Genomic DNA, 24,515 nt, shown 5'->3' on the forward strand with positions numbered 1-24,515 from the left:
GCATCAGTTGATTGGATAAAAAGGTACTTCCTACTATGATATTAATTTTATAAACTGTACAACAAGGCCACATTATATATTTATTGTTACTCAAGAAAATTGAATAATATTATCACATCATATTAATTTATAGTAAATGAATGTATCTCATTATAAAGCAATAAAGCAGTGGATAGAAAGCATCTTTTTCTTATTCTGAACACAATATAGGTCAGGTTCAGGCCAAGAGCTGAGAAGGCAAACTCAGCAGTGCTCAAATAAAATCAGCTTTAAAAAGTTTAACTCCTTCTGTAATTCTGTAATAGTAAATCAGTCATGGAAGACCCTAGTGAATTTTAGGTCAGCTGAAAGTATGTATGAATGTAGCTTACTCTCTCTCCAGAAGCAGAGGCACCATTCAGCTGTGGAGACTTTGCCATCACGATAGGAATCACAGGAATTAAAGAAGGGCCGGATACACACTTCATACTTGTCCAGATTAATAGCAGCCAGCTCAGCCTGGTCCAGATACAGGTCATTATTAGTGTCCAACTTCGAAAACATCCATCCAATGGAGTCCTTACAGGTCGCCACTAGAGTGCGGTCCAAAACTGTACAGAAAAGTGCATTATTAAACATCAAATATGATTTCAGCTTACAGCCTTGTTTCTGACTGGTCTTCAAAGCAACATAATTGAACTAAGCTGATCCTGATTAAGCGTGAATTTTATGGCAGGTGGGAAAGCCTTTTTAGAAATATCTGTGTTCATTTATATTCACTTGCACTCACAAGCACATTCCTAATATAACATGCTAACTGTGTTCTGTTTCTCAGCAGTGAGCTTTGGATTTAGGCGGCCTCAGCAAAAGCTCATCGGTGTAATCTTTTTCAGAATCAAATCAATGGCTGAGCAGACAGCTGAGAGCTTTGGACCTTACTTGATGCTGAGGTGGCTGCAGTAGGCTTGCGTGTGTTGTTCTGCTTGGCACTGCCCTGAAGCAGCTGGAACCAGTCCCGCAGACGATCACCCAGATCTGCCAGGTCCTGGCCTGTACAACTGTCTATGGGACGGAATGGGAGAAAGATGGAGAGCAGAATGTAAGGGGATGAAATAAAACAAGGTAAGAATTTAGGTAGGGGAAGTAAAAAAAACTGCGTAAAGGCAACTGTAAAAGAACTGCTTTGCTCTTTGAAATACCCGTCCCTCCAGGATTTCGCCATTTTGTGATCACAGAAATGAACGCAAAATCAAGCAAACAGTGCAATATTCGGAGGAGCTTTCAATTTTTCGAATTACTGCAATTGATCAATTTACACTGAACATCCTGTTCAAAAGTTTACATCCCCCTTGCTCTTAATGTACCTTGTTACCTTCTGGAGCATCAGTGAATGTTTGGACCTTATGTAATAGTCATGTACAAGTCCCTCAGTTGTCCTCAGTCTGAAAAGATGGATCTCAACATCATATAGCCGCTGTTGGAAAGGGGTCAAATATGCAGAACAGGCTGGAAAAGGAATGAATGTGCAAGACTTGTAGGATTTTTCTGAAGAACAGTGGGCAGTTTAACTGCTCAGGACCAACAAGGGACTCATGAACAACTATCACAAAACATAAAAACAGTCATGGATCATCCAGGTAACGACACACAGTATTAAGAATCAAGAGTATGTAAACCTTTGAACAGGGTAATTTTTATAAATTCAGCTCTTATCTTGTCTTGTGGACTATATGTAAACACCTGTTATGTGAAATAGCTTATTCAGGACAGCACTAAATAAAAAACAACATTGGATTTTTATGATCCCACTTATTTTGTTAACAGAATTAAGATGTAGCAGATTCTGCAAGGGGTATACAAACTTTTGGGCACAACTATATAGTTTATATATAGTTGTAGAGAATTTCACATCAACCATTTATTTTATGGGTCCTTGAAAAATCTTTCAGTACATTTGGCACTAGAAATCCACTTGCAAACTAGATTGACTGTGTTTGTAAGACCCATGCATTTGGACAGGATGAGAGTGCCTGTTGGCTATGACTTATGGAAACGAGTTTAGTGAAAGACAGTTGAGTAAATCTGCTCTGTGAGTTCAGTGAATGGCTAATAGCAGCACAGTACTGCAGGCGTCCACTACTTCAATCACCTGATCTGGAGAAGAAGGGAAAAAAATGCTACCTATGCAGGTGCAGCAGTAAATAAATCATAGAGCTATTTAAGCTTTGCGGTAGTGCAGTGATGGAGGTAGTTATAGCAGTAGAACAGCTGCAGTCATTTGATGGTCGCTGAAAGTGCTACGTACCATGTTTACTGTCTGCCACTGTACTCGGCACAGCTGTAGTGGAACATGGGCAGGGACCAGTGCACTTCACACTTAGCTCTTTCCCTGTGAGACAGGCCTGATGCTCAAGCTTACACTGAGGCAACCATACACACACACACACACACACACACACACACACAGAGAGAGAGAGAGAGAGAGAGAGAGAGAGAGAGAGACAGAAAAATCAGATGGTCTAGATAAACAACATTTGATTATTGTTGTGCGGCAGGCCATACAAGCAGTTTATTTAAGCAGTGGGATTTGAGTCCAGATTCTGTACAAATATTTTATAAAGGTGACCACAAGAAAGAAGAGGCATCATCTTTGTGGGAAAGCTAATTTCCTTCAGTACCTCAGCCTCTCTACAAGGTCAGTAAGAGATGAAATAAACAGAGACTATACGTAAGTCTCTTTTCATTTCTTCCTTCTTTCTCGCTCTCTTCATGTCTGTCTTTCTGTAGTGCACTCGTCTTCTCATCCCCTGGCATTTGCAATTCCTATGGGCGATTCATCTTAGGTTTTGTGGACCTCATGAGCTACCATAAATGGGATTTCCTTGAAGACAGAGAAACTAACAAAGCAGTCCACTGCTGCTGCACATTCTTATTCATAGGACAGTCATAAAGGGTAAATAACCACAAGCAATGATTCCATCATTTCCTTCAAAAGGAGAAAAGAAAAAAAAGAAGAAGAAAAAAAAGTACATGCCGGTACTTTGTCAGTACTGACAAAAATACTAATAATAAGTCTTAAACTGCACACCGTTTTGACATTTGAAATAAGAAGAAAATTAATAAATAAGAAAATCAGATATGCATATCAGTAGCAGATGTGTTCTACCTGAGAAGCGTAGTTATGTCCATCAGAACCACACACAGGCCCAGATGTGGACACAGGACACGGTTTGCAGTTGTTCTCCTGCTGACCCACCACTGGACGCTTCAGCCTGTAAAATTACACACATTACTGTAACACTCATGAAAGTCGTCTGACTGGTCCTAGGTCCCAGTGGTGGCTTGGCGGTTAAGGTTAAGGCTAAGGCGCTGATTGGAAGGTCGGGGGTTCAAGCCCCAGCACTGCCAAGCTGCCACTGTTGGGCCCTTGAGCAAGGCCCTTAACCCTCTCTGCTCCAGGGCACTGTATCTTGGCTGACCCTGTGCTCTGACCCTGAGATGCTGGGGTATGCAAAGAAAATAATTTCACTGTGCATATGTATATGTGATCAATAAAGACTCATTATCATTAGATTCATTCAATCACCTCTCTGTGCTCTTTGATGCACAAGTGACCTCTGTTTTCTAGTAGGTGTTTGTAGAATGTGCTGCTCACTAAAATGTTCCTCTTTGTCAGAAATATTAAACCAGTTCATACTCAGTAATGAAATGACTGTACTGGCCATAAGTGGTGGATTTGCTTTTGCTGTGGATGGTGCTTGTAGAGAACAGGGGCTTTCCTGATGATTTAAAAAGGGAGAATATCTCACTCATGGGGTGGCACTGTGAGTGTAGTGGGTAGTGTATTTTGTGTTACTCTGCATGTTTGTCTCTAGGTGGACTGTCTACGCTAAATTGCCTATAGGTGTTAATAAGTATGTGAACATGTGTGTACATGGTGCCCTGGGATGCACTGGCGGCCCATTCAGGGTGTATCCCTGCCTCCCACCCAGTGTTCCTGGGACCGGCTCCAAATTCCGGACCCAGATCGGGATAAAGCACTTAGTGAAGAATTAATACACCTCTTTCCTGTGATGTAGAAAAAAAATACTGAATCCCACCAAGTAATATCAATGGGTTTTTTGTGTGTTTTTTTAAACACAACATTTTATACTGTGCTATAATAGCGCTGAGCTTTGAATGATGTTCTCTTCAGCATATAGTGACTAATGCATGTTTGCTTACTGCAGTGTTTTCATCTATCTACACTGTAACTTCTATTTACACATCAGGGTTTTCTTAAAAAATGTTTTGATCCGCACTAAGGCCACAAAGCAGCTATTGCTTACTTCTAGGGACAGCATGTTGAGGGAAACAGGGCCCAGGCCCAGGGTTCTCAACCAACAGCTACCGTCAGAGAAAAGATTCATAAATCTAAAGTCCATTAATACAGAGCGATCATCCCTGATGCCCAGGCATCAAACAAGGAAGCTTGCAGTTCCACCATGCTGAGTTCCCAATGTGAAGCTACTGAACCACAAAAGGATCATTCAGCAACCTATCATTTTGTTCTTAATCTGTCAGCAGAATGTGACCACCATATCTGTTAGAGAAGTACCAGATACCAGAGCACACTCTGTTAGGTGTAGGTAGACTCAAATATCGTCCATGTGCATTTTAGAGTATTTGCATATGAGCAACTATAGCATGAGCATACACTGTAAACTACAGCATGAGTATTTTGTATTTTAAATAGTTGCTCTTTGCGCTGTCAGTGTAAAGGCCAAATTGTTTAATATGACAGAATGATGGATGGGGCACCACGGCAGTCTGGTGTAAAATGGGCTTAAGAGGAGCTCCAAATTGAACCAAGTATTCCAGTAATCAATTTCCTGTACATAGACCTACATAATCAATAGCGGTTGATAAAGATTTCCTGCGACCCCCACCCACATTTCAAACGACCTCATCCCAAGCCCTAAATGTGCTTAGAATAGAATATATAATTGTAAGACAAAGCCATTTGATTGTTAAGATCTCACTTGGTATCCTTACCTGTTTAGATTAATAACTGTTTATTGGTGTTTTAAACTGTGATTGCTATATACAAGCATAAGGCAAATCTGTCACTGCTTTCTTATGATAGAACTAGGCCTGCTAGGTATAGAGAGAGAGAGAGAGAATTGTTAAAGGATGAGTTAATTTTACCTGTACTCCAGCTTCCTACGGTTGACACACACAGCACGCTGATAGCCCTGGGCAACACACACCTTGTGTGGGCTACACTTCACCTTCTGACAGGGGTCTTTAGTGGTATCTACATCTGTAAGAGGAGAGGAGACCATGTAATACATAATAGCAATCACTGTTTGGTACAGACAGGCTGTAGAGAGACTACAATTATCTCCGAAATAATTCTGGGTTACAGAGAAAGAGTGGTTAAATGCAGAAGGACAAATAAAAAAAAATAGCTTTTAATAAACAATGGCCACTGCTACCGTATATGTCAGATGATATAAGGCGAAATTAATTACATTTATTAACCGAATCTTGTGACCAGGCAAACCCAATCCAATATCTGTAAAGAAAACTTTTCCATGAGCTTCCAGGCTGTGACATTCTTTCTGTCGATCTAATGTCCAAATCTGCACATGATATGGAAACACACAATGTTCAAATGTTTCCATACAACTTTACACAAAAAAACATTACACAGAGAATTATATTGTTGCTAGTGGTTCGAATATTTAGGATGGACGTTGCCCTTTATGCCCTTTATTCATTTGTAATCCCATCTATGCATAAGTCACATTTGGCTCTTTAAGTGCTTAGTTGTTTGTGGTGCTCACTGTCATAGCAACCTTCTCAGAATTAATATTTTGTTTTCCTTTACATTAATGAAGGTATTTAGTGGTACCATGGCTCTGGGTGGATCTATAAACCATGGTGCATCACTACAGCCTCACTAAAATTAAAGAAAAGACAAGAATGATGATGTTGCTATAGCAACAGTCCCACTATAGAGAGACAGGACAATTGCTGGACTGTGATAAGCGACAAAAATTCGACTACCTTTTCCCCATACATACACTTGTTTACCACTGATCTCTGATTCGCCACTCTCATTCTCTGGAGATATCTTTATCAGGTTTGCCCAAAAACCCTATAAAAATTGTAATTAAGCTTCCTATATTGAGGCAGGGCTAAGTTCAGCTTAGGAAAATAGAGAAAATCGTAGCTGCTTTAGGCTGAGTTCTGCCTCCGCTTCTTGACATAATCGTCACGCTCATGCTTTGTTTACGCACGCAGAAGCATTTAACATGATCATCACTGTCTTGGAGCTGAACGCCAGAAACAAACTCCTGATCTAACAACAAGCTCTAAACGTGAGCTTGCACAGTCAGTAAACAGCAGACAGAGTGGTGCAGACTGGATCTGGCATGCTCATGTGTTAGAATAATTGAACATAAGAGGCTAGGATTTATAGCTGTAAAGGCTGAAATATATCTCCAGGTGTTTGAGAAAAATATGTCTAATGTGCCTGGGACAATATAATACAATTGCTTTGTAACTGATAGGTCATGATTGTTTCCACATGATCAAGGATGATGATCAGTATATCAATTAGGGAGAAAACATCCAAAACAAGGCATTCAGGGATTTTACATGAAATTGATCTATAGCTGTGCTACATGAGCAGTCATGCACTGTTTAACAGTATATAATTCTGAGCATTGAGTCTGACCTTCCACGAGCAGCATTACAATCCCTATACTTTAATAATACGCATGCAGAGGAGCCTGGCGAATGCTATTGTTCCTTCTGTTAAACTCTGTTTGTCAAAAGCACTCCTCGGTATGATTTTTTTCACCCAAAGAGACATGACAAACCCAACTGTTTGAGAAAGGTTCTGTTATAAAAGGATTTGTTATAAATTGCTTCGATGCTCCTTCTAAGATCAGTGTCTTGCGACTTGTCGTTTGTCCCTACAGTGCACACTATAGGTGTTTGTCTTTTAAATGGAGACATAAGACTAGTTTAGTTATGAGGAGCCAAGAAAATCTCTCAGGTACACATCCTTCTTCTCCTTCATTATTTAACCAAGAAATGATGATTTTAGCTAATGAAAGGGGAGACAAACAACGCAAAAGACACCAATTCCTCACTGCATAATTGTTAGAATGCAAGGTTTTCTTAGTGTGTTTGTTTTTCTTGATTGACCCTTACGTATCTAATAGAATAATAAACCTCTGCTTTAGATTCTGTAATATAATATAAAGCCACATAACATAAAAAATGACATGAAATGACATAAAAAACAAATACCAAATTCAGAATTTTTCATGAATGATACTTCAACTATGTCTTTGCATTAATTTTCTTGCAGAGCTTAATAGTTAATAATACTTATCATTGAACTTTAAAATACTTCATTTCTGTCAAATGACTAATAGTTACAGAGTTGATTTCGCTGCAGCCTTTTGAGTACTAACTTAAAATATGTCATGAAATACAGGAACTTCTTTAATGTCTGCAGTTGAAGTGGGCCAGAACAAAGCCAGTGTCACTCAGTGCTAAATCCTGCCTCCAGGACTCTTATTAGGCCTTCAGTGGAACTGACAACGATTCATTGATTACATTCTGAGAAAAGTGATAATGGACTCCTCTATTATGTGGTCATCATTTAAAACTGCAAATCAAGATACAGTATTGAAATGTGTCTGGCCATTTCTCCACTTTAGCACTCTGTAGAGGTTACTTCATTTCAACTATAAGGTATTACATATACAATCATGTAAAGTACACGCCATGGAAATTGTTGGCTTTTTTGACATATTTGGACAAGCAAACATTTGATCATCTTTGAAACAGTGCCTATTAATAAAGCAGATATACTTTAACAAAACCACAAGGAAAATGAGCTTTTCAATCATTTATTCAACAAAAATATCAATAGATGTGATATTCTTCTGTGGAAAAAGTAAGTACAGAAGCTAGTATTGCCCCATTTAGCAGATATAACTTCTTGTAGGCGTTTTGCATAATTGTCCACCAGGCTTGCTGGTATTTCTGACTAGTCTTCCATGCAATATTATTTCAGTTGCAAGATATTTGAAGGTTTTCTTGCATGCACTGCCCGTTTCAAATCCCCCACAACATTTCAATGGGATTCAAATCCAGGCTTTGACTAGGCCATTCCATAACACTCAATTTCTTCTTTTTGAGCCATTCCTTGGTGGATTTGCTAGTGTGGATCATTATCCTGTTGAAAGGTCCACTTTCAGTTCAACTTCATCTTTCAGACAGATGGCCTCACATTATCCTCAAGCACTCTTTGATATGATGCAGAATTCATAGTTGAATCAATGAATGCAAGTTGTCCAGTCCCTGAGGCAGTGAAGCAACCCCAAACCATAACATTTCCACCACTGTGTTTCACAGTTGCTATGATATGCTTCACCTGAAAAGCTGTCTTTGGCCTGTGCCAAACATGTCTGCTGTTACTGTGGCCAAACAACTCTAACTTTGATTAGTCTGTCCAGAGCACATTATTCCAAAAGGACCGGTCTTTGCCTATATGCACAATGGCAAACTGTAGTCTTGCTTTCATGTTCTTTTTAGACAGCAAAGGCTTTTTCCTGGCATGCCTCCCATGCAGATCAAATTTGTGCAATCTCTTTCTGATTATAGAAGCATGCAACAACACCAACAGTTGCAAGACTTACTAGCAGATCCTGTGATGAAATTTTGGGGTTCTTGGAGACTTCTTTTTGCATCAGACGGTCTTCTCTTGGGCTCAATTTGCACGGATGGCCAGTCCTGGACAAATCTGGAGTTTTTTGAAATCTGCGCCATTTGTAGATTAGTTTCCTTACAGTGGAATGATGTATTTCAAATAATTTGGAGAACTTTTTAAATTCCTTGCCACAACCTTTTTTTCTGAAGGCCTTACAGAACTCTTTAGATCTTGGCATGATGACACCACACACCTCAATAGCAAAAGGAACACCAGACACTAGATATGACAGGGGTGTAAATAAGACAGGCTCCACCTGCACTCCCTAAGCCAGTTCTAATCACTGGCACCCAATCTTCAACACCTGATTCTAAGTTTATGGATTTTAAGGTGTGATAAATGTAGGGGTGTACTTAATTTTTTCTCCATGTGACTGATCTGATTTTTTGTTAATTTAAATTGTGAAAATTACAATCCCAACTACCCCCCCCCCCCCCCCCCCCGGTCATTTAACAGCAGTCAGACCTGATTGTCAATAAGTCAAATAACTGGACAGAACTGTGATTGCTGTGAAACTTACTTTCATTTGAGCCTTGGTTTTCATCCCATGATCTGATGTAATCATCCTAATGGAGAGAAAGAGAGTTTGTTTTTGTTTTTTTACTTAAATTGGTGAGTTAAACCTGTATGCAATCTGGATTTCATGTAATTAAATCGTTATTGGGTTCTACTGAAGAAAGTAATCGGTGTTAAGAAGTAAAAGAAAGCAGAAGGTTCAGAAACACAGGGCAAAAGAAGGGGGTTGAAAGACACAAGTACTTAGAATTAAATAGATAATGATAAATTCCCCGTCGTACAAAGAAACGTCAAAGAAAGCCAAGGACGTAAGACAGATTTAGACCATATTACTGACCTCTACTTCCTGGTGAAACGTGAGGCAGATGAGTAAAAGAGAAAAGAAAAAAAGCAGACAGTTAGAGGAGAATACGTCTCGTAGGAGATAATACAGAAGCAAAAGAAGACAATGTACAAATGCTTAATATATCTCACTGGTCTCTAGGCAGGATAATTCATCTGTATATTTCCCAATCTGTACACTAAAATAGTTAATTGTTTCATCATACACTTGCTATTCAGGTCTTCACAGTCGCATATGTAAGCATTATCACCAATTATATGCCTTGCACACATTGCTTATTGCTGTTCTGCATGTAAATAAGAAGTGTTCACAAATATGCAGTTTGGATTTAAACTCCACAAACTTTTAATAATTTGTCTTGAATACAGTATCACAAAGATTACATAAACAAGAGAACGTATTATACAAGAGTAAGGATGTGTCAAAAAAAATGTGAGCAAGATAGTGCGCATCATACTGTTAAAATGAGAGATGTGTTGTTTTAAATCAATGTCAGTATCCATACAGATATAGAGCTTATGTGCTGTTAATCCTACAGTAAATACAAGCCGTTATGTGAATTGATGTGCCTTTTTTCCAGGGCTGTCAAGGCTTGAGAAATACAGTCCTCTAAAAATTTACAGTACATAAAAAGGCTGCCAGAAACCCCTGCTTCAGATCAAAGAGGAATAAGCGTTCCTCATAAAAAAGCATGGCACTTTGGTGTGTTTTTTTTTATTTCAAGACCTATTTCATTGAAGTAGATTGCTCTATTATCGGCACACCATCAGCTTTGCCATTTGCATAACATTAATCAAACCTCAGCCACCTAAACGCCTTTCTGCTCCATAAAAATGAAAAACAGCTTTCCCCCTTTAGCTTGTACAATAAAGTCATGAATGATGTCACTCTCTAAAAGGTTAGAACTTAAAACCTTGGGTAATCTTTAGCAGTAGGCAGACATGATGTTGGTACCCTGGCATCTGCATTATTTAGTGCCCTGACAAGGCCCTGGGCAGAAAGCATGGCAGGACATGCAGAGGAAATCAGGGCTTTTATGTGGTCACGGTGGTGAGGCTACTGCTGTTATTGTTGTTTGGTTCATTTTGGTTCATTGTTACTGCATGCACATTGAATATATCTCCAAACAATGTCAGAACAACTGTTTACATTGCATGTACTCCTACTTTCTGTACTCTTTACACTCAAACAGCAGAGTGAGTAGAAAATGATCTGCTAATATGTTTTTCATCTTGGTGATGATGAGCAAACACAAGCATGAGTCAGATCACGAAACAGTGCCACACCACACAGAAACAGGCTCCTAATGTCAAAATATGCACCTAGCTACAAGGGGTCGGCGACAGGGCTTTCAAATATTATCAAGATGTTTAGGATTTTTTTTGCAAGAACCATATTCTGCAACAAATAAAATAATACAATATGAAAAACCTGAGGATACCAGTACATGTTCACTGATGTACAGTGGGCATAATCAAACACGAACATAACAGCAATACTGAGTAGAACATTAGCATGATTACTAGATCATCTCATCTAGCAAAGCTGTCATAGTGCGACAAAATCTTACGATACCCTTGGGAATCCATCCATCCATCCATCCATCGATTTTCTATACCACTTATCCTTATCAAAGGGAGCCTGGAGCCTATCCCAGGGTACTCGGGGCACAAAGCGGGGGACACCTTCGAAGTGGTGTCAATCGCACACTTTGATGGGGTGCACAATCGCGCGCACACACACTACGGACAATTTGGAAATGCCAATCAACGTCCAACGCAGGTCTTTGGACTGAAGGAGGAAACCAAAGTACCCGGAGGTGGGAATCGATTGCCCCAACGCCGGAGGTGTGAAGCAAACGTGCTACTACTAAGCCACCATGCCCCACCTTGGGAATCCTTTAAAAGAAATTAGATAGCTGTGATGTTAGCTGACCCTGGAGGTTCTATACTGAGTGAGTACGCATCCTTCATTGGTAAGACAACTGTGCTGCAGTGTGTGAAAAGAGACAGTATGTCAAATGTTCAACACTCTGTACAGCCTTCCCTGACAGAGTCAAAGTAACACTGCTAGCCTTCACTTGAACTCTGAGAACCTCTCATCTTCAAGCTTGTGTGATATTTTAGATAGCATGAGCCACTGAGGTTTTTTTTCTTAGAACCTGCCATCATGCGTGCAAACATAATCCAGTTATAACATAATCTCTTATGAACAGTTCTCATATCTTTATCTAGATCTACCTGAGCACATAAACATCTGGTGAGATCTGGTTCTGTTTGATAGCCAGTGAGTGCTTTGTGTTATCATATATTCCAGAGAACTCCTTTGAGTGTTCTCTCTCATGGATATCAGTCACAGGACCATGTCTCGTCATTCAGTGCAGCACAATATTTTGCTCACCTCCTTTGCATGAGAACACTGATTGACCGCCTTCTAACCTCTTAACATACTCTTCCAAAAATGTAACTGTGTGTTAGAGGCATGAATGCGGTTGTACGTGCACATGCAGTTTGAAAAGCAAACTCAGCAAGACTGGGTGATTAGGTTCAACTGCTTCCTTACATTTGAAATACAGTATAGAGTAAGAGTGATTTATCATTGTAACCAGGATATACAGAACTGTGCAAAAGTCTTAGGCACCCCTTTTTTTTACTACAAACTGTGTTACAGATTTTTATTTTATGACTTCTACATTATCGAGTCAGTACGAAAACATTTTAGATTCCCAAACATTAGTTTTCCAGCACAAAATGAAATGTTACAGAAAATTGTTTGTATGTCAGTAAATAAACCAGCATATTAAGTGGTAAGAGACACTTTTCAGACAAAAAACATAATGAAGGCTGCTGGATTTTGGTGCAAAAATAAGAATCAAGTGTGACAGTCAAAGTCTCCAGAAGAACCGTGGCTAATTCTGCAAGATGCTCAATAAAACTTACAGCTCATTTCCTTATACAACTGCACTAATTCTACCTGAGACTACTTTTTTTTAAAGCAAATGGTCGTCACACCAAATATTGCCTTTGTTTGTTTCATTTATAACTGTTTACTGCTCTTTATAGTATTGCCTTAAAATGGAGAAACATTTAATTTCATTATTTTTGAAGGCATCTTTGCTCTACAGCATTTCTTAATGCATGTGCCTAAGACTTCTACACAGTACTGTAAGTAATGAAGTATATATGATAGATAAATTTCTTTCAATTTCAGTATTGCATACCAATTTATAGTGATTTACATGGTAGTTCAGAATCCATTCAGGGTCACAATGGGTCTAGAGCTCATGATGGCAGGAATGTGCCCTGAACAGCTCACCAGTCAACTGAAGGATATTAGACACCTACACACACATCTACACACAAACACTTAATCGCACCTAAGAAATGTTCAGGAGTGGGGGCCAAAGCACCCAGAGAAATTGTACATGGACACAAGGATAACAAGCTAAAGAAACCTGAGCTCAGGATCAAACCCCAGACCCTAGAACTGTGAATAATATCATTTACAGCTTATTTCCTCTAACCAGTATGGAGTCTTTCACCTCCTTTTAAGTCATATAGAGACATTAAAATTCCTGACAGTTCTGCCATTTGACTGTTATAATGATTGCATGTAGGAAGGATTTATCAAAATCAGATGTATCAGTGTGGTGAAGGCCTCGAAATGGTCTCGCATCCCACACAAAGATAACTGTGCTGGGCTGCTAACAGTCATGTGGGCTTCTCACAGCTCACAAATACATGTGTTCACATTCAGTTGCCTTTCAATTGACAATCCAATCAGTCATGTACCACGAAAAGACTAGGAATAAGCAGTGCGCCCACCAGAACTCTGTTTTCACTGTCACAGCACAGTTGGACCAGACAGGCAAACATAAGCCTCCTACTTGATTTATGCACAAGGCTTATTTGACCAGGCTTTTCAGATTAGCAGCACGGCACATCAAAAGCACCGCTACCAGCCCACTCAGCTGATTCAGAGCATCCCAGCCTTCCTTGAAGCTTGAAGGTCTACCATTCAGAAGAGGTTTTCAGAGCCAAGGAAGACATGCAGGCATCTCCTCAGAGACACATCTCTGACCTAGACTGACAGATCATTTTAAGAAGCCCAAAGGCTTTACACAGAATAAAGCGAACATCTCTGAGAGAATGCCCTGCAGTTGAACATCGCCAAGCTTCACTATTGTCTATTAGGGAAACATAAAGCTGTGGGTGGCAGGTTCAGCATAGTAGTCTGAGAGTAGTTTGTCTCCTGAGCTTCCAGATTCCAAGAAAACAATCTGTAAGATTGCTCAACTGTAGCATGCACTATGGCACATGACAGCCAAAAGTAAAAAGAGGTTCTCAGGCAATGAGCTATTAATTAAATTAATCAAATTGTGACTGAAGGACAATGAATGTCATATCCATAGTATACATAAAATGTGGTGTGGCAAGACATATGGATCAAATCTTGTTACTGTTGTTTAACTCAGTTTTGTCCAACACTATAAAACGGTCACAACCATACCACACTGCTATCCAGTCATCTGTATCAAATACAATGAATGAATCACTGTGTCAGTGTTAAATCACTATACTGCTGTTTTGTGCCTTGTCTACATCCATGCTCCCTGAGTGTGTATTCGAATATGTAGCCATGTACCCATGATCATCATTCAGAAAAGTATCTGAATATCATCTGACTATGAAAAATGCCATCAATGTATCAGAAACATCACAGAAGAATAAAGAGGATAATCTGAACAAGATGCCATTTCAACAGGGCCAGTTTTACACATATATGTGATATACATGACAGACAATGGTGCATTAAACAATACATATATCTCATGTATTTTTGGAAAGTCACATTCACAAATAAGATTACAAGACTATTTTTTTAAATCACACAGCTATTCATAATAGTAGTAACTACATACAAGCAGGATGGTACATCCATACATTTTCCTGCTTAATTAATATAAGCGCTACATTTAATTTGTCAAGGCACACTAATACAATCTTAATTATAGTCTTAATTAATCCCATTCCACACACATTCATTTAGTTCAGGCTCAGAATTGATGCTGCAGAGACAAATTAACAAGCTCTTTGTAACTCAGTAAAAATGTCCTAGTTGTAAGTCTTCAGTACACACTTCAGTCTCAAACACTGCCACCAACTGAATGAGAGTGAATGACAGCTATAAAGGTGACAGCCAGAGGGAGCAATACAGGAAAGACAGAAAATCAAGTGATGCCTTTAAATGAGCAACTCTGACATGAAAAGCAGTCAATAACCCATTATGCCCAAAAGCAGCAGAAAGAAGTGAGGGACTTGACTTCTGTGGAGCAGATCTTGACAGCTTAGACAGGGCATGTCAACCTTACACATTTCCTAAATGCATTCCCAGTATACTCTGGCTCATTATGACTAGAGGCAGACTGCACTTCACTGGCATTTGGACCAAGTCTCTGCCAAATAACTTTGCTTCTTATTACTACTTTCAAAGGAAAGTTCTCAGTCTGAGGTATGCTTGGCCCTTGACCTTATTTCAGATGTTTCAACTATGTGCAATATTTTGTGCCTAGAGTGAAGAAAGAGAAACAGCCGGTAGAAACATGGAAATGTTCAACTGGTCAATAACAGTGTTAGCAGTCTTAGAAGTGGAATTTATAAAACAAAACGTCTTGCTCAGAAATGTATAGGAGACAGTGCTGAAACTGGTGCTGGGCCTGCCATACTTTGCACCTGCACTCCTCAATGTCCAATTCAGCAGGAAAGGGCACAGAACACAGGAGTGGCATGATGAAAGACCAGTTTCTCTTGACTCAATTAGCACCCCCCCCCACACACACACACACACCCAACTGACTTGCTTTCATTGGCTGCCATTTCAATGTACTCCAACTGTGCTGCCTATTAAGCCTGTGCACAGTCCCTCGGGCCAATCCTGCAAGTTTATCAGTACTGGATTTAGAGCAAGAAACCTGCACATTGCAAACAGGATTCTCTGGCTGTTGTGTGCCAGTATAGCTTGCTGAATTGTGATTTGTCTAAACCCAGACCGTATTAGGGATATTTGCCGGCATTACTTTATACAGGATTATAGATAATTATGGCCCATATGTCATAATGACAACACAACGACAGGGGTATACTCACTTACACAGCCACGTGGTTCCAATCCTGATGGATTACTGCCAATCATGACAGCACTGTGGGACTTTCATATAGCTGGCATACATACCCAGCGGGACTGTCACAAGTGCTCATTCTTCACACTACCCAGCCAGGTATCTCACCTATCACTGAGGGTGAAATGGATGCTTCATCATTTCAGCTGCTATGGTAGTCACACTTCATTGATTTATTAGGCTCACAAACGCAAACCAGCACGCATTTGTACCAGTGATTAATGCACTTGATTAGATGCAACAAATTCATCTCTTGGTCAAGCTTCTACTCTGCCAATAAAGACATTATTATTAAACTATCATCATCATCATGCTCGTCTCATCTTGAAAACATCTTCCTATCTGCAATTAGGAAGTCTGCAAAATGACAGGCTTCCCTAAGAGTAATATTATTATACCCACCTCAGCCTGGTCCAGTGTGCATCTTAATACCATGGTAATGACTAGGGAACTGGGGAGAAGATGCATGAAACATTTTGCTTCATTAAAAATGTAGTGGCAGTGTAACAGGTGCAAGCCTGACAGTCTTCCGCTGCTGAGGGGAAGCACTGCTTTTAATGAGCTCCTTCTACACTGAGAGAGGGGGAGAGATAGAGGCTGGCAGCCACCAGAGGATTGGCCGGATCTGTTCGTTGTTTATTTTCAGTGGAACAGATGACAGCTTCACTCCTGCTTTCTGAGAAACTCTCTCTTAGCTGCTGATGGAGGAGGGGGCAATCAGAGGCATGCACTCACAGAAACTGCTACATATATGCTGATAATGAGCATAATCCTATTACAACTCTGAAATGGTCATTAGAAGACAATGTTATTGCAGCCAAGGAAAATATTGTACGTTCAACACATGTATTAGCATCACACTGATGAATATAGGGCTTCGTTAAAATATTGTTTAGAATTACTTATATTCAGTCAGCATGGTCTTCAATGGTCTAATCTTTTACATTGTCATTCACTTGGATTTAAATATCAACCATGGAATAGGATTTTATGTTCTACTAATATGGAAATATACAGAGAACATGACTCAAGTAGATCCACAGTGTTACAACTGAAAGCAGGAATCTCCTTAGTGTTGCCTGTTTCACACTCGTCATGGTTGCTTCATTGAAAATCTCATCATAAATGTTGTTCTTTGCCAATTTGGGGAAGGAAAACATCTTGCGCTTTCTCAAAATATTATAAGATTTAAATAAATAGGCCAGCAAAACACATCCTCGAAACATGAATATTAGGCTATGTTGAAATATATTCTTTAGTTGATATTTAAAATACATTAAAAAACTGTATATACGCTATATACTCAAACAAAACTGTTTTAATATCTAAACACCATTTCTTAATAGTGTGCAACGCACAACTGACTGAATATGATTTATGCATCCTACACAAGGATGTCTCAGCATCATGTGGCAATTCAAACGAATTTCTCATGATACAATCTAGTTGAAAACTCTGAAAGGTGTTTCATGATCCACAGATTAGTTATCTTATTAGTTATCTCAGGCTCCAGAGCCTAATAGACACTAAAAATGGCATTGCTAAGATCTACATAGAACAGGAAGCAACAAGAGAGTATTTATATGTCTGTTTGTTTACTCAATCTATGTTAATCAAACCTATAGGCAGAGAATAAGCTAGTGTCTGGTTTTTAAGCCCATCAGCAGAAGAAATATCTATCCCAGTAGAGGAAATGCATATCTACAAAAAATATCCTCCCCTGATGCAGACAATAAAACATTGTAAAGAATGTTCATTAAATATTTATCTGTGTGTGTGTGTGTGTGTGTGTGTGTGTGAGGACATATGCTTTTTTTCTTCTGCTGTTTGGATTACAGTTACCATTCATTACAATGCCACTCAATACTCTGTGTCTCGAAGGGCATTAAAAGTCTGAATCAATTTCGGTAATCTGACTTCGCCTTGATACCCAGTGAAGGTAAAATAAATATTTTCACAAACAGAACCCACCATTTGTACTCAATACAGTTTAACTACTTCCTATACCTGTATGGAAAAGGTACTAAACATCGTGTATTTTAATCTGTGCTGTGTCTCAAAATTTACTAACTACATTGCCTTTTAACATATTCAAGTTCAATGTCTATGTATTGAATGTACTGCTTTTATGTAATTGCAGTCCCTACTAATAATCATATATTCTTCAGAGGAGTTGTGTGCTTTAACACACTATTATTCTGGTGAGTGTGAAGGACACAAGTCTGCTAAAAAAAAAATAGGCATGAAGGATGCCACTGCCTCTTTTCAAAGGATGTACCTCTCAGCCTAATGGTGCATCTTAACCACCTCAGAGGACACACGAACTACTAATGAATCTCTTTTCCTTTCAACAAGAGAAGACCTTTCTTCAAAAAGAATGAACTATTATGAGAAACATTTGCAAGTTTCTTGCTGCTAAATTCACACTTCTATCAAAGCGGTTGTTGTAGGTTTTCTCAGGAGAAGGTGTGGTGGATCAGATTTACAGGGGTTCTCAAGTGTCTGTTCACCAGAGACACAAGGTAACAAATCCCAAACTGCAGTTTTCTGTAACCATTAGGAACAATGTGACTTCCCCGAAGCTGTAGCATCACATGGAAGCAAAACAAAAACACTTGCGCAATGCACATATTTAGGAGCCAATGCACTTTCTCTGTTTTCACAGTTTGATCTATGTATAAAGAAGCAATACAAAGGCTAGGTAGTGCATCTGAAATCACATGTCAAATCAGTACTGCAAAAAGATTAGTGTAAGTTAAACCAAAGTATTAATTATCTCCAGATACTTCAGATTTAAGAAAAAAACTAAACAGAGGCCATGTTATATAAAAAAATTCATTAAAAAAATCCAAAGTGGAAAAGCGCTAGATATTACTCAGTCCCACAGTTCACAGTATGGCTTCTGAGGTAGTCAGCTTGAGTAAATGGTGGATGGCAGTAAAGCAGCTTTCAGTAGAACTGCATTATGAAAAGTTCGTAATGCAGTTACAGAAAGCAAAGTTCTGAGGTCATACATGTGAAGATTACTAGCTGTGTCATACATGTGAAGATTATTCCAGTCACTCGAATGTTATACCATCCATCCATCTTCTACATCGCTTATCCTTCAGAGTCACGGGGAACCTGGAGCCTATCCCAGGGAGCATTGGGCACAAGGCGGGGTACACCCTGGACAGGGTGCCAATCCATTGAAGGGCACAATCACATACACATTCACACACCCATTCATACACTATGGACACTTTGGACATGCCAATCAGCCTAGCATGCATGTCTTTGGACTGGGGGAGGAAACCGGAGTACCCGGAGGAAATCCCCGCAGCACGGGGAGAACATACGAACTCCGCACACACAGGAAGCACCCTGTTGGTTTGAGGTGAACGTGCTAACCACTAAGCCACCGTGCGCCCAAATGCTGTACCATAATTAGGAAAATGCTTTACCACTGAGGAGAAGTCTGTAGCCTGTAGTATTCAATTTCAGACGCATAAAAAGAATCTCAGCTGGATGGCTAATACTAGGACCATAGATGTGATTGTGTTTAAAGTATAAGAGAGTAGTTATTTAAACAGGACATTCCTGTGTATTATTTCCTATGCAGGAGGTGGCCGATGATCCGAATACAGAGGCTCCTAAGTAGCAGAGCTTAAATGAAAGTGTAATCATGTAAAACTCGTTGGGGGTTTAATGTTTCATTCACTAGTGATAGTCCATACAATAGTTACTGTAAGCCTATAACAGGGGAAAGATTTCTACTAGGGTTATTCAATACACAGCTTAAACAAACTCTGGACATTTTGACCCTCGAGGCATGACAAGCTTCCAAATTGAGCTCTTTATTGTTGTTGTTTTATTTACTTACTTATTTTTAATCACACATCCTCTGGTAAATTGTGCGTGCTGTGCTAACTGCTCAGCAAAGGCATATGGCTCAGTGTTTGCAGTTTTAAGTGAATTGTCACTGAAGCAGGGCCAATTAACCCTCCACATTTGCACATCACTACAAAATCTGTGATGAGAATATAGACAATAACTAATATACACTAGCATTTGAAGATGAACCCCATTATTGAACTGAACAAGAGCATAAGTGAAGTTTCACCTCTTAGTCAACAGTCTGACCGACATGTTCTGTCAACAGTAAACATGACAAGTCCTGAATTTCAGAAATTCAACCTCGTCAGTTCTTCGCTTTTGTAAACTAGGGTAGCCAATATTACTTCAGCCAGTTTAAAATACAAGACAAGGATAACTTAATTAGGCACAAGTGGTTAATATTTAAACCCAAACATTTCACGAAAAGCACATTCAATCATGTAAAGCACCTCTGAAGTGTGGAGATTATGCGTTTAGTACACACCATTCAGTACGATAGCAAGCTTTGCGGTTTCGGACACAGCCTTAAGGACGAACTCGACGCCAGACCTCACACAACAATCCCATTCGGTGTAAATAAAGGCTTTTGCAGACTATTAAATGAAACGAAGCTCGTGTTGGTCGTTCAAACGGACTTACATCTCGGAATCGGTTCCAGTGTTTGATCTTGCGACTGTATTGGGAAATGGTGGCCAGCCACTGCTCGTCTTCCATGAAATTGCCGCTTTTCTCAACCGCATCTTTGCCACCTCGCTTTCCGTCCGCCTGAACCGGAGACCCCGAGAGCACCAGGATTGGGAGGAGAAGAGAGATAAGACACAAGAGCACCATGATGTCCGGTAACCAGGGTTCCGCAAGAGGACACCGAGTGAGAGGATCTGTTCCTCCTAACAGCAAGAGATGGATGCTGAGGCTTCACTGAAATGTGACCCGATTACAGGATGCTGGTTACACACACACACACTGCTGAGAAGAGAGAGAGAGAGAGAGAGAGAGAGAGAGAGAGAGAGAGAGAGAGAGAGAGAGAGAGAGAGAGAGAGAGAGAGAGATGCAGTGTATCAGGTAAACAGATGAGTGCTAAGGTTTGCATCAGACAGTTTCTGGATAAATACAAAAATAGACCTGCATCGAGTCAGCATAAATGAAAAAAATATATACGATTTCTTTCTTCTTTTTTTTTAACAGAAAAATATTTCTTGAAAAGGAGTTTTCCCATGAACCTCTGCAAAAACTGAAATAACTGGGGGAGTTTTATCAGGAAGAATGGGCAAATATAACAACTGAAAGGATTCAAAAAGCTGCTCAGAGGATTCACAAAAAGGGTAAACAGCATGTGGCCATACAAGTTATTAAAAGAAGGTTAATCCAGAAATGGAAATGCAAACTTGACAAACTGTGCTGATGTTATATTAGGTTTCCTTTCTATTCTATTTTTTGTTGTTGTTCATAAACATTATTTTCATGTTGTTCTTGTGCAGGATTAAAATTTTGCCCAAAGTATAAAGTGGTTTAATCACAAACAGCAGACACTTAAATGCACATAAATATGCAACAAGGTGTCTTTCCATGTGTTACCTCCATGAAGTACCTCTTGTTTACTCTTTTAAGAACAAAAACTAAAAAAATAAGACTGTGTGCACAGTCAGGGAACGGACTACACAACGAACTCGGATGGAAGTGACCTTCAAGAGCCCTGGACTAAACACATTCCTGAAGAGACTGCATTTGCACAGGGCCCACAAAATCGTTGAAAGCCACAGTATCCAATGTGCAGTATGCAAATTTACTCAAATTGGTGAGTGAATTTACATACAGCTGAAGCTTGAATGGGTGGTTGTTTTTCTTTGCAAAAATATTACATTCAAATAAAAAGTGAATTGTAATCAATGACATCGGTTACTGAACAAAAAATTAAAGTTATTAAAACACTGCAAACAATTAAGTAAAATACAAGTGCTTCAAATATAGTGGTGGAATAGCATTTTATCTTAACTAACTTGATGTAGCAGATAAAATGACAACACATCAAGTGACAGAGCACAAATAATCCTGTGTCACTCACGCATGTTAGTGTGTGGTGTAATCGAAACCACAGACACCCATGGGAACTCTGGTGTTCTACTTGTTACTGAAGGTCATGCATCCTGTACTTGACCATGGCTGCTCATTATGTGGTTATGTGATTAAGGTTCATACATGTTTGTCAGTGACTAGTGATTCAGTAATCCAAAGAGCTACAAGCCTGAAACATGGACTAAATCCTTTTGGAAAATTTTATGTGACTTTTGCGATATGCATACATAGTAGTATGTACCCATAAATACTATACTCTTTCTGAATGCCTAACCCTACATGATATTTTAAACTATATACTGTATGTAAATCCAGTAAGAATGTTTCTTTTCATTTTAAAATCATTTTCAGTGTATTACATTCACAATATGCAACATAAATTCTATTAAATCCAGAAATCCCTTTCATGCCATGGCATGTTGCCATGTGCGAAGAAGAATATAAGCATAATAAAACAAAAGTGTTTTCTTTTGGTCAACCTGTTTGAAAATAGAATTTTTTGGTTTAAATGAGAAGTGATATTTGGAGAAAGGAAAACACTGCATTCCAGCATAAGAACCTTATCCCATCTGTGAAATATGCTGGTGGTAGTATTATGGTTTTGGCCTGTTTTGCTGCATCTGGGCCTGGACGACATGCCATAATTGATGGAACAATGAATTCTGAAGTATACCAGCAAATTTTAAAGGAAAATGTCAGGACATCTGTCCATGAACTGAATCTCAAGGGAAAGTGTGTCATGCAGTAAGACAAGGACCCTAAGCACACAAAACGTTTTACCAAAGATTGGTTAAAGAAGAATAAAGTTAATGTTTTGGAATGGTCAAGTAAAAGTTCTGAACTTAATCCAATAGAAATGTTGTGGATGGACCTGAAGCAAGCAGTTCATGTGAGGAAACCCACCAACATCCCAGAGTTGAAGCTGTTCTGCAATGAGGAACGCATGAAAATTCCTCCAAGCCGGTGTGCAGAACTGATCAACAGTTACCGGAAACGTTTAATTGCAGTTATTGCTGCACAGGGGGTCACACCAGATACTGAAAGCACAGATTCACATACTTCACATACACTCACAGATATGTAATATTGGATCATTTTCCTCAATAAATAAAAGACCAAGTGCAATATTTTTGTCTTGTTTGTTTAATTGGGTTCTCTTTATCTACTTTTAGGACTTGTGTGAAAATCTGATGATGTTTTAGGTCATCTTGGTGCAGAAATATAGAAAATTCTACATTAAATTAAATTCACAAACTTTCAAGCACCACTGTAAGAAGGTTACTAAATGTTTCTGGAACTTACTGAACTTTTTAAAATCATGCCACCATCACTGAGTTCACTGACTTTCTCCCATTTCTGTTCTTATGGCCTTTTTTTTTCTAAACAGAATGGATTGACTATTGTCTACAGGCAATTCTCTGAGGGAGAAACATCAATGTTTGAAGATGAGAATGTATTATAGCATCGGAGGGGGCAGTTTCCCCTGCTCTCAACAGTTTCCACCAATGGTTTGCAGGGCCACTTCTGTCACTGATAGGCTGCAGTGAAGGCCAATACTATACTTAGTCATCCTGATTTCACCCTCTTTCAATTGCAGTGAGACGCTGACACATCTCTGATATCAATACCTTTTCATAGTCAATTAGTTCTGCAGCCTAATACTGGTCACAGTATTACACACATGTCAGCCACGCACAGTTTCAATAGGTCTTTCTTCTCATAGCTTTTACAGCTTACATCTGTTTATGCTACTGCTTTCCAATAGCATCAGTTGTAAGTAGATGAATAAAATCCGAACACAAAATCTATATCAATAAGTTACCTTAATGGCTTAATATACACAGTATACTTAATATACGTCTTCCTTGTGGAAAGTAATGCAAAAGTTCAGATTAGAGAGAGTATATTCAATGTGATTCTTGCGCTACTGTGCCATGTAACAGTTATTTTTGCACTGCAATTCAGCTTCTTTGTTCTGTACTGCTCTAAAAGAGACCAGGCTGTGATCAGAAGCCTGTGGAGGAAAAAGGATTCCAGACTCAGCTATATAATGAAGTATGAATTGCTGCAACAACTGCAGTTCTTCAGGGCTATAAAAGTGATCTTTAAATTCCGTACCATATTATTAATTTTAGATCAAGTGAATGTAAAACCGTTGAACATTTAATGTTAGGTTTAATGACTTCATATATTTTTTTAAATAAAAAACTTTGCGCTATAAACATGGGATCTAGACAGAAGTAAGACCACACAAATTAAGCCACTCCTAGAATGCAGCTTTTTGCTCAGTTTTAATAATTGATTCCACTGTTGTCTTGCACCTTTCTTTTGAATAAAACCGTATACAGAAGGACAGTATGCTATTAATTAATGAAAACAATGGCTGTTCAGAGAATGAATGACATCAAATCAATAAATCAGACCACATGGGAACTACATGTGTACTACAACCCATTCTCTCCTCCCCCAGAAAAAAATTCAACATTTTTAAAAATAAAAGTTTGCTTACTTTCCTATAGCCATCTGCTGTCCTGACATTAACTTGGATTTGGCTTGGTGCTGGAATTCGATTAATGGCTGGACTTTCTAAAAGTCAGGAACATTTTCATTTTAAAGAACAGAGCACAGTCTTGACATATCATTGCTGGAATTACAACAACGTGAACGATATTATTGTTTCTGCCTATAGCAATACAGCCCATGTGTTCATGCCATACTGCAGCAGAAATGTTGCAGTGTGGCCTGGAGGTATGATATTATTACTAATTTACTGA

The 24,515-nt window shown here is 39.1% G+C and overlaps 1 protein-coding gene across 1 annotated transcript in view; it reads right to left on the bottom strand.

Annotated features, from left to right (window-relative positions):
• spock2 (SPARC (osteonectin), cwcv and kazal like domains proteoglycan 2) overlaps positions 1-20,669 on the bottom strand; it is a 32,743-nt gene extending 12,074 nt beyond the window's left edge. Inside the window, exons 1-7 of the mRNA XM_053621302.1 lie at positions 20,308-20,669; positions 9,276-9,321; positions 5,167-5,281; positions 3,146-3,251; positions 2,285-2,399; positions 919-1,041; positions 372-590 (exon numbers count right to left, since the gene is read on the bottom strand). Of these exons, the coding sequence (XP_053477277.1) occupies positions 372-590; positions 919-1,041; positions 2,285-2,399; positions 3,146-3,251; positions 5,167-5,281; positions 9,276-9,321; positions 20,308-20,499 (916 nt within the window). The 5' untranslated portion in view covers positions 20,500-20,669. The remainder of the gene's footprint in view (positions 1-371; positions 591-918; positions 1,042-2,284; positions 2,400-3,145; positions 3,252-5,166; positions 5,282-9,275; positions 9,322-20,307) is intronic.
• Between the last annotated feature and the right edge of the window lie 3,846 nt (positions 20,670-24,515).

Source organism: Ictalurus furcatus, chromosome 3 (assembly GCF_023375685.1).
Source record: "Ictalurus furcatus strain D&B chromosome 3, Billie_1.0, whole genome shotgun sequence".
Taxonomy (NCBI): Eukaryota; Metazoa; Chordata; class Actinopteri; order Siluriformes; family Ictaluridae; genus Ictalurus; species Ictalurus furcatus.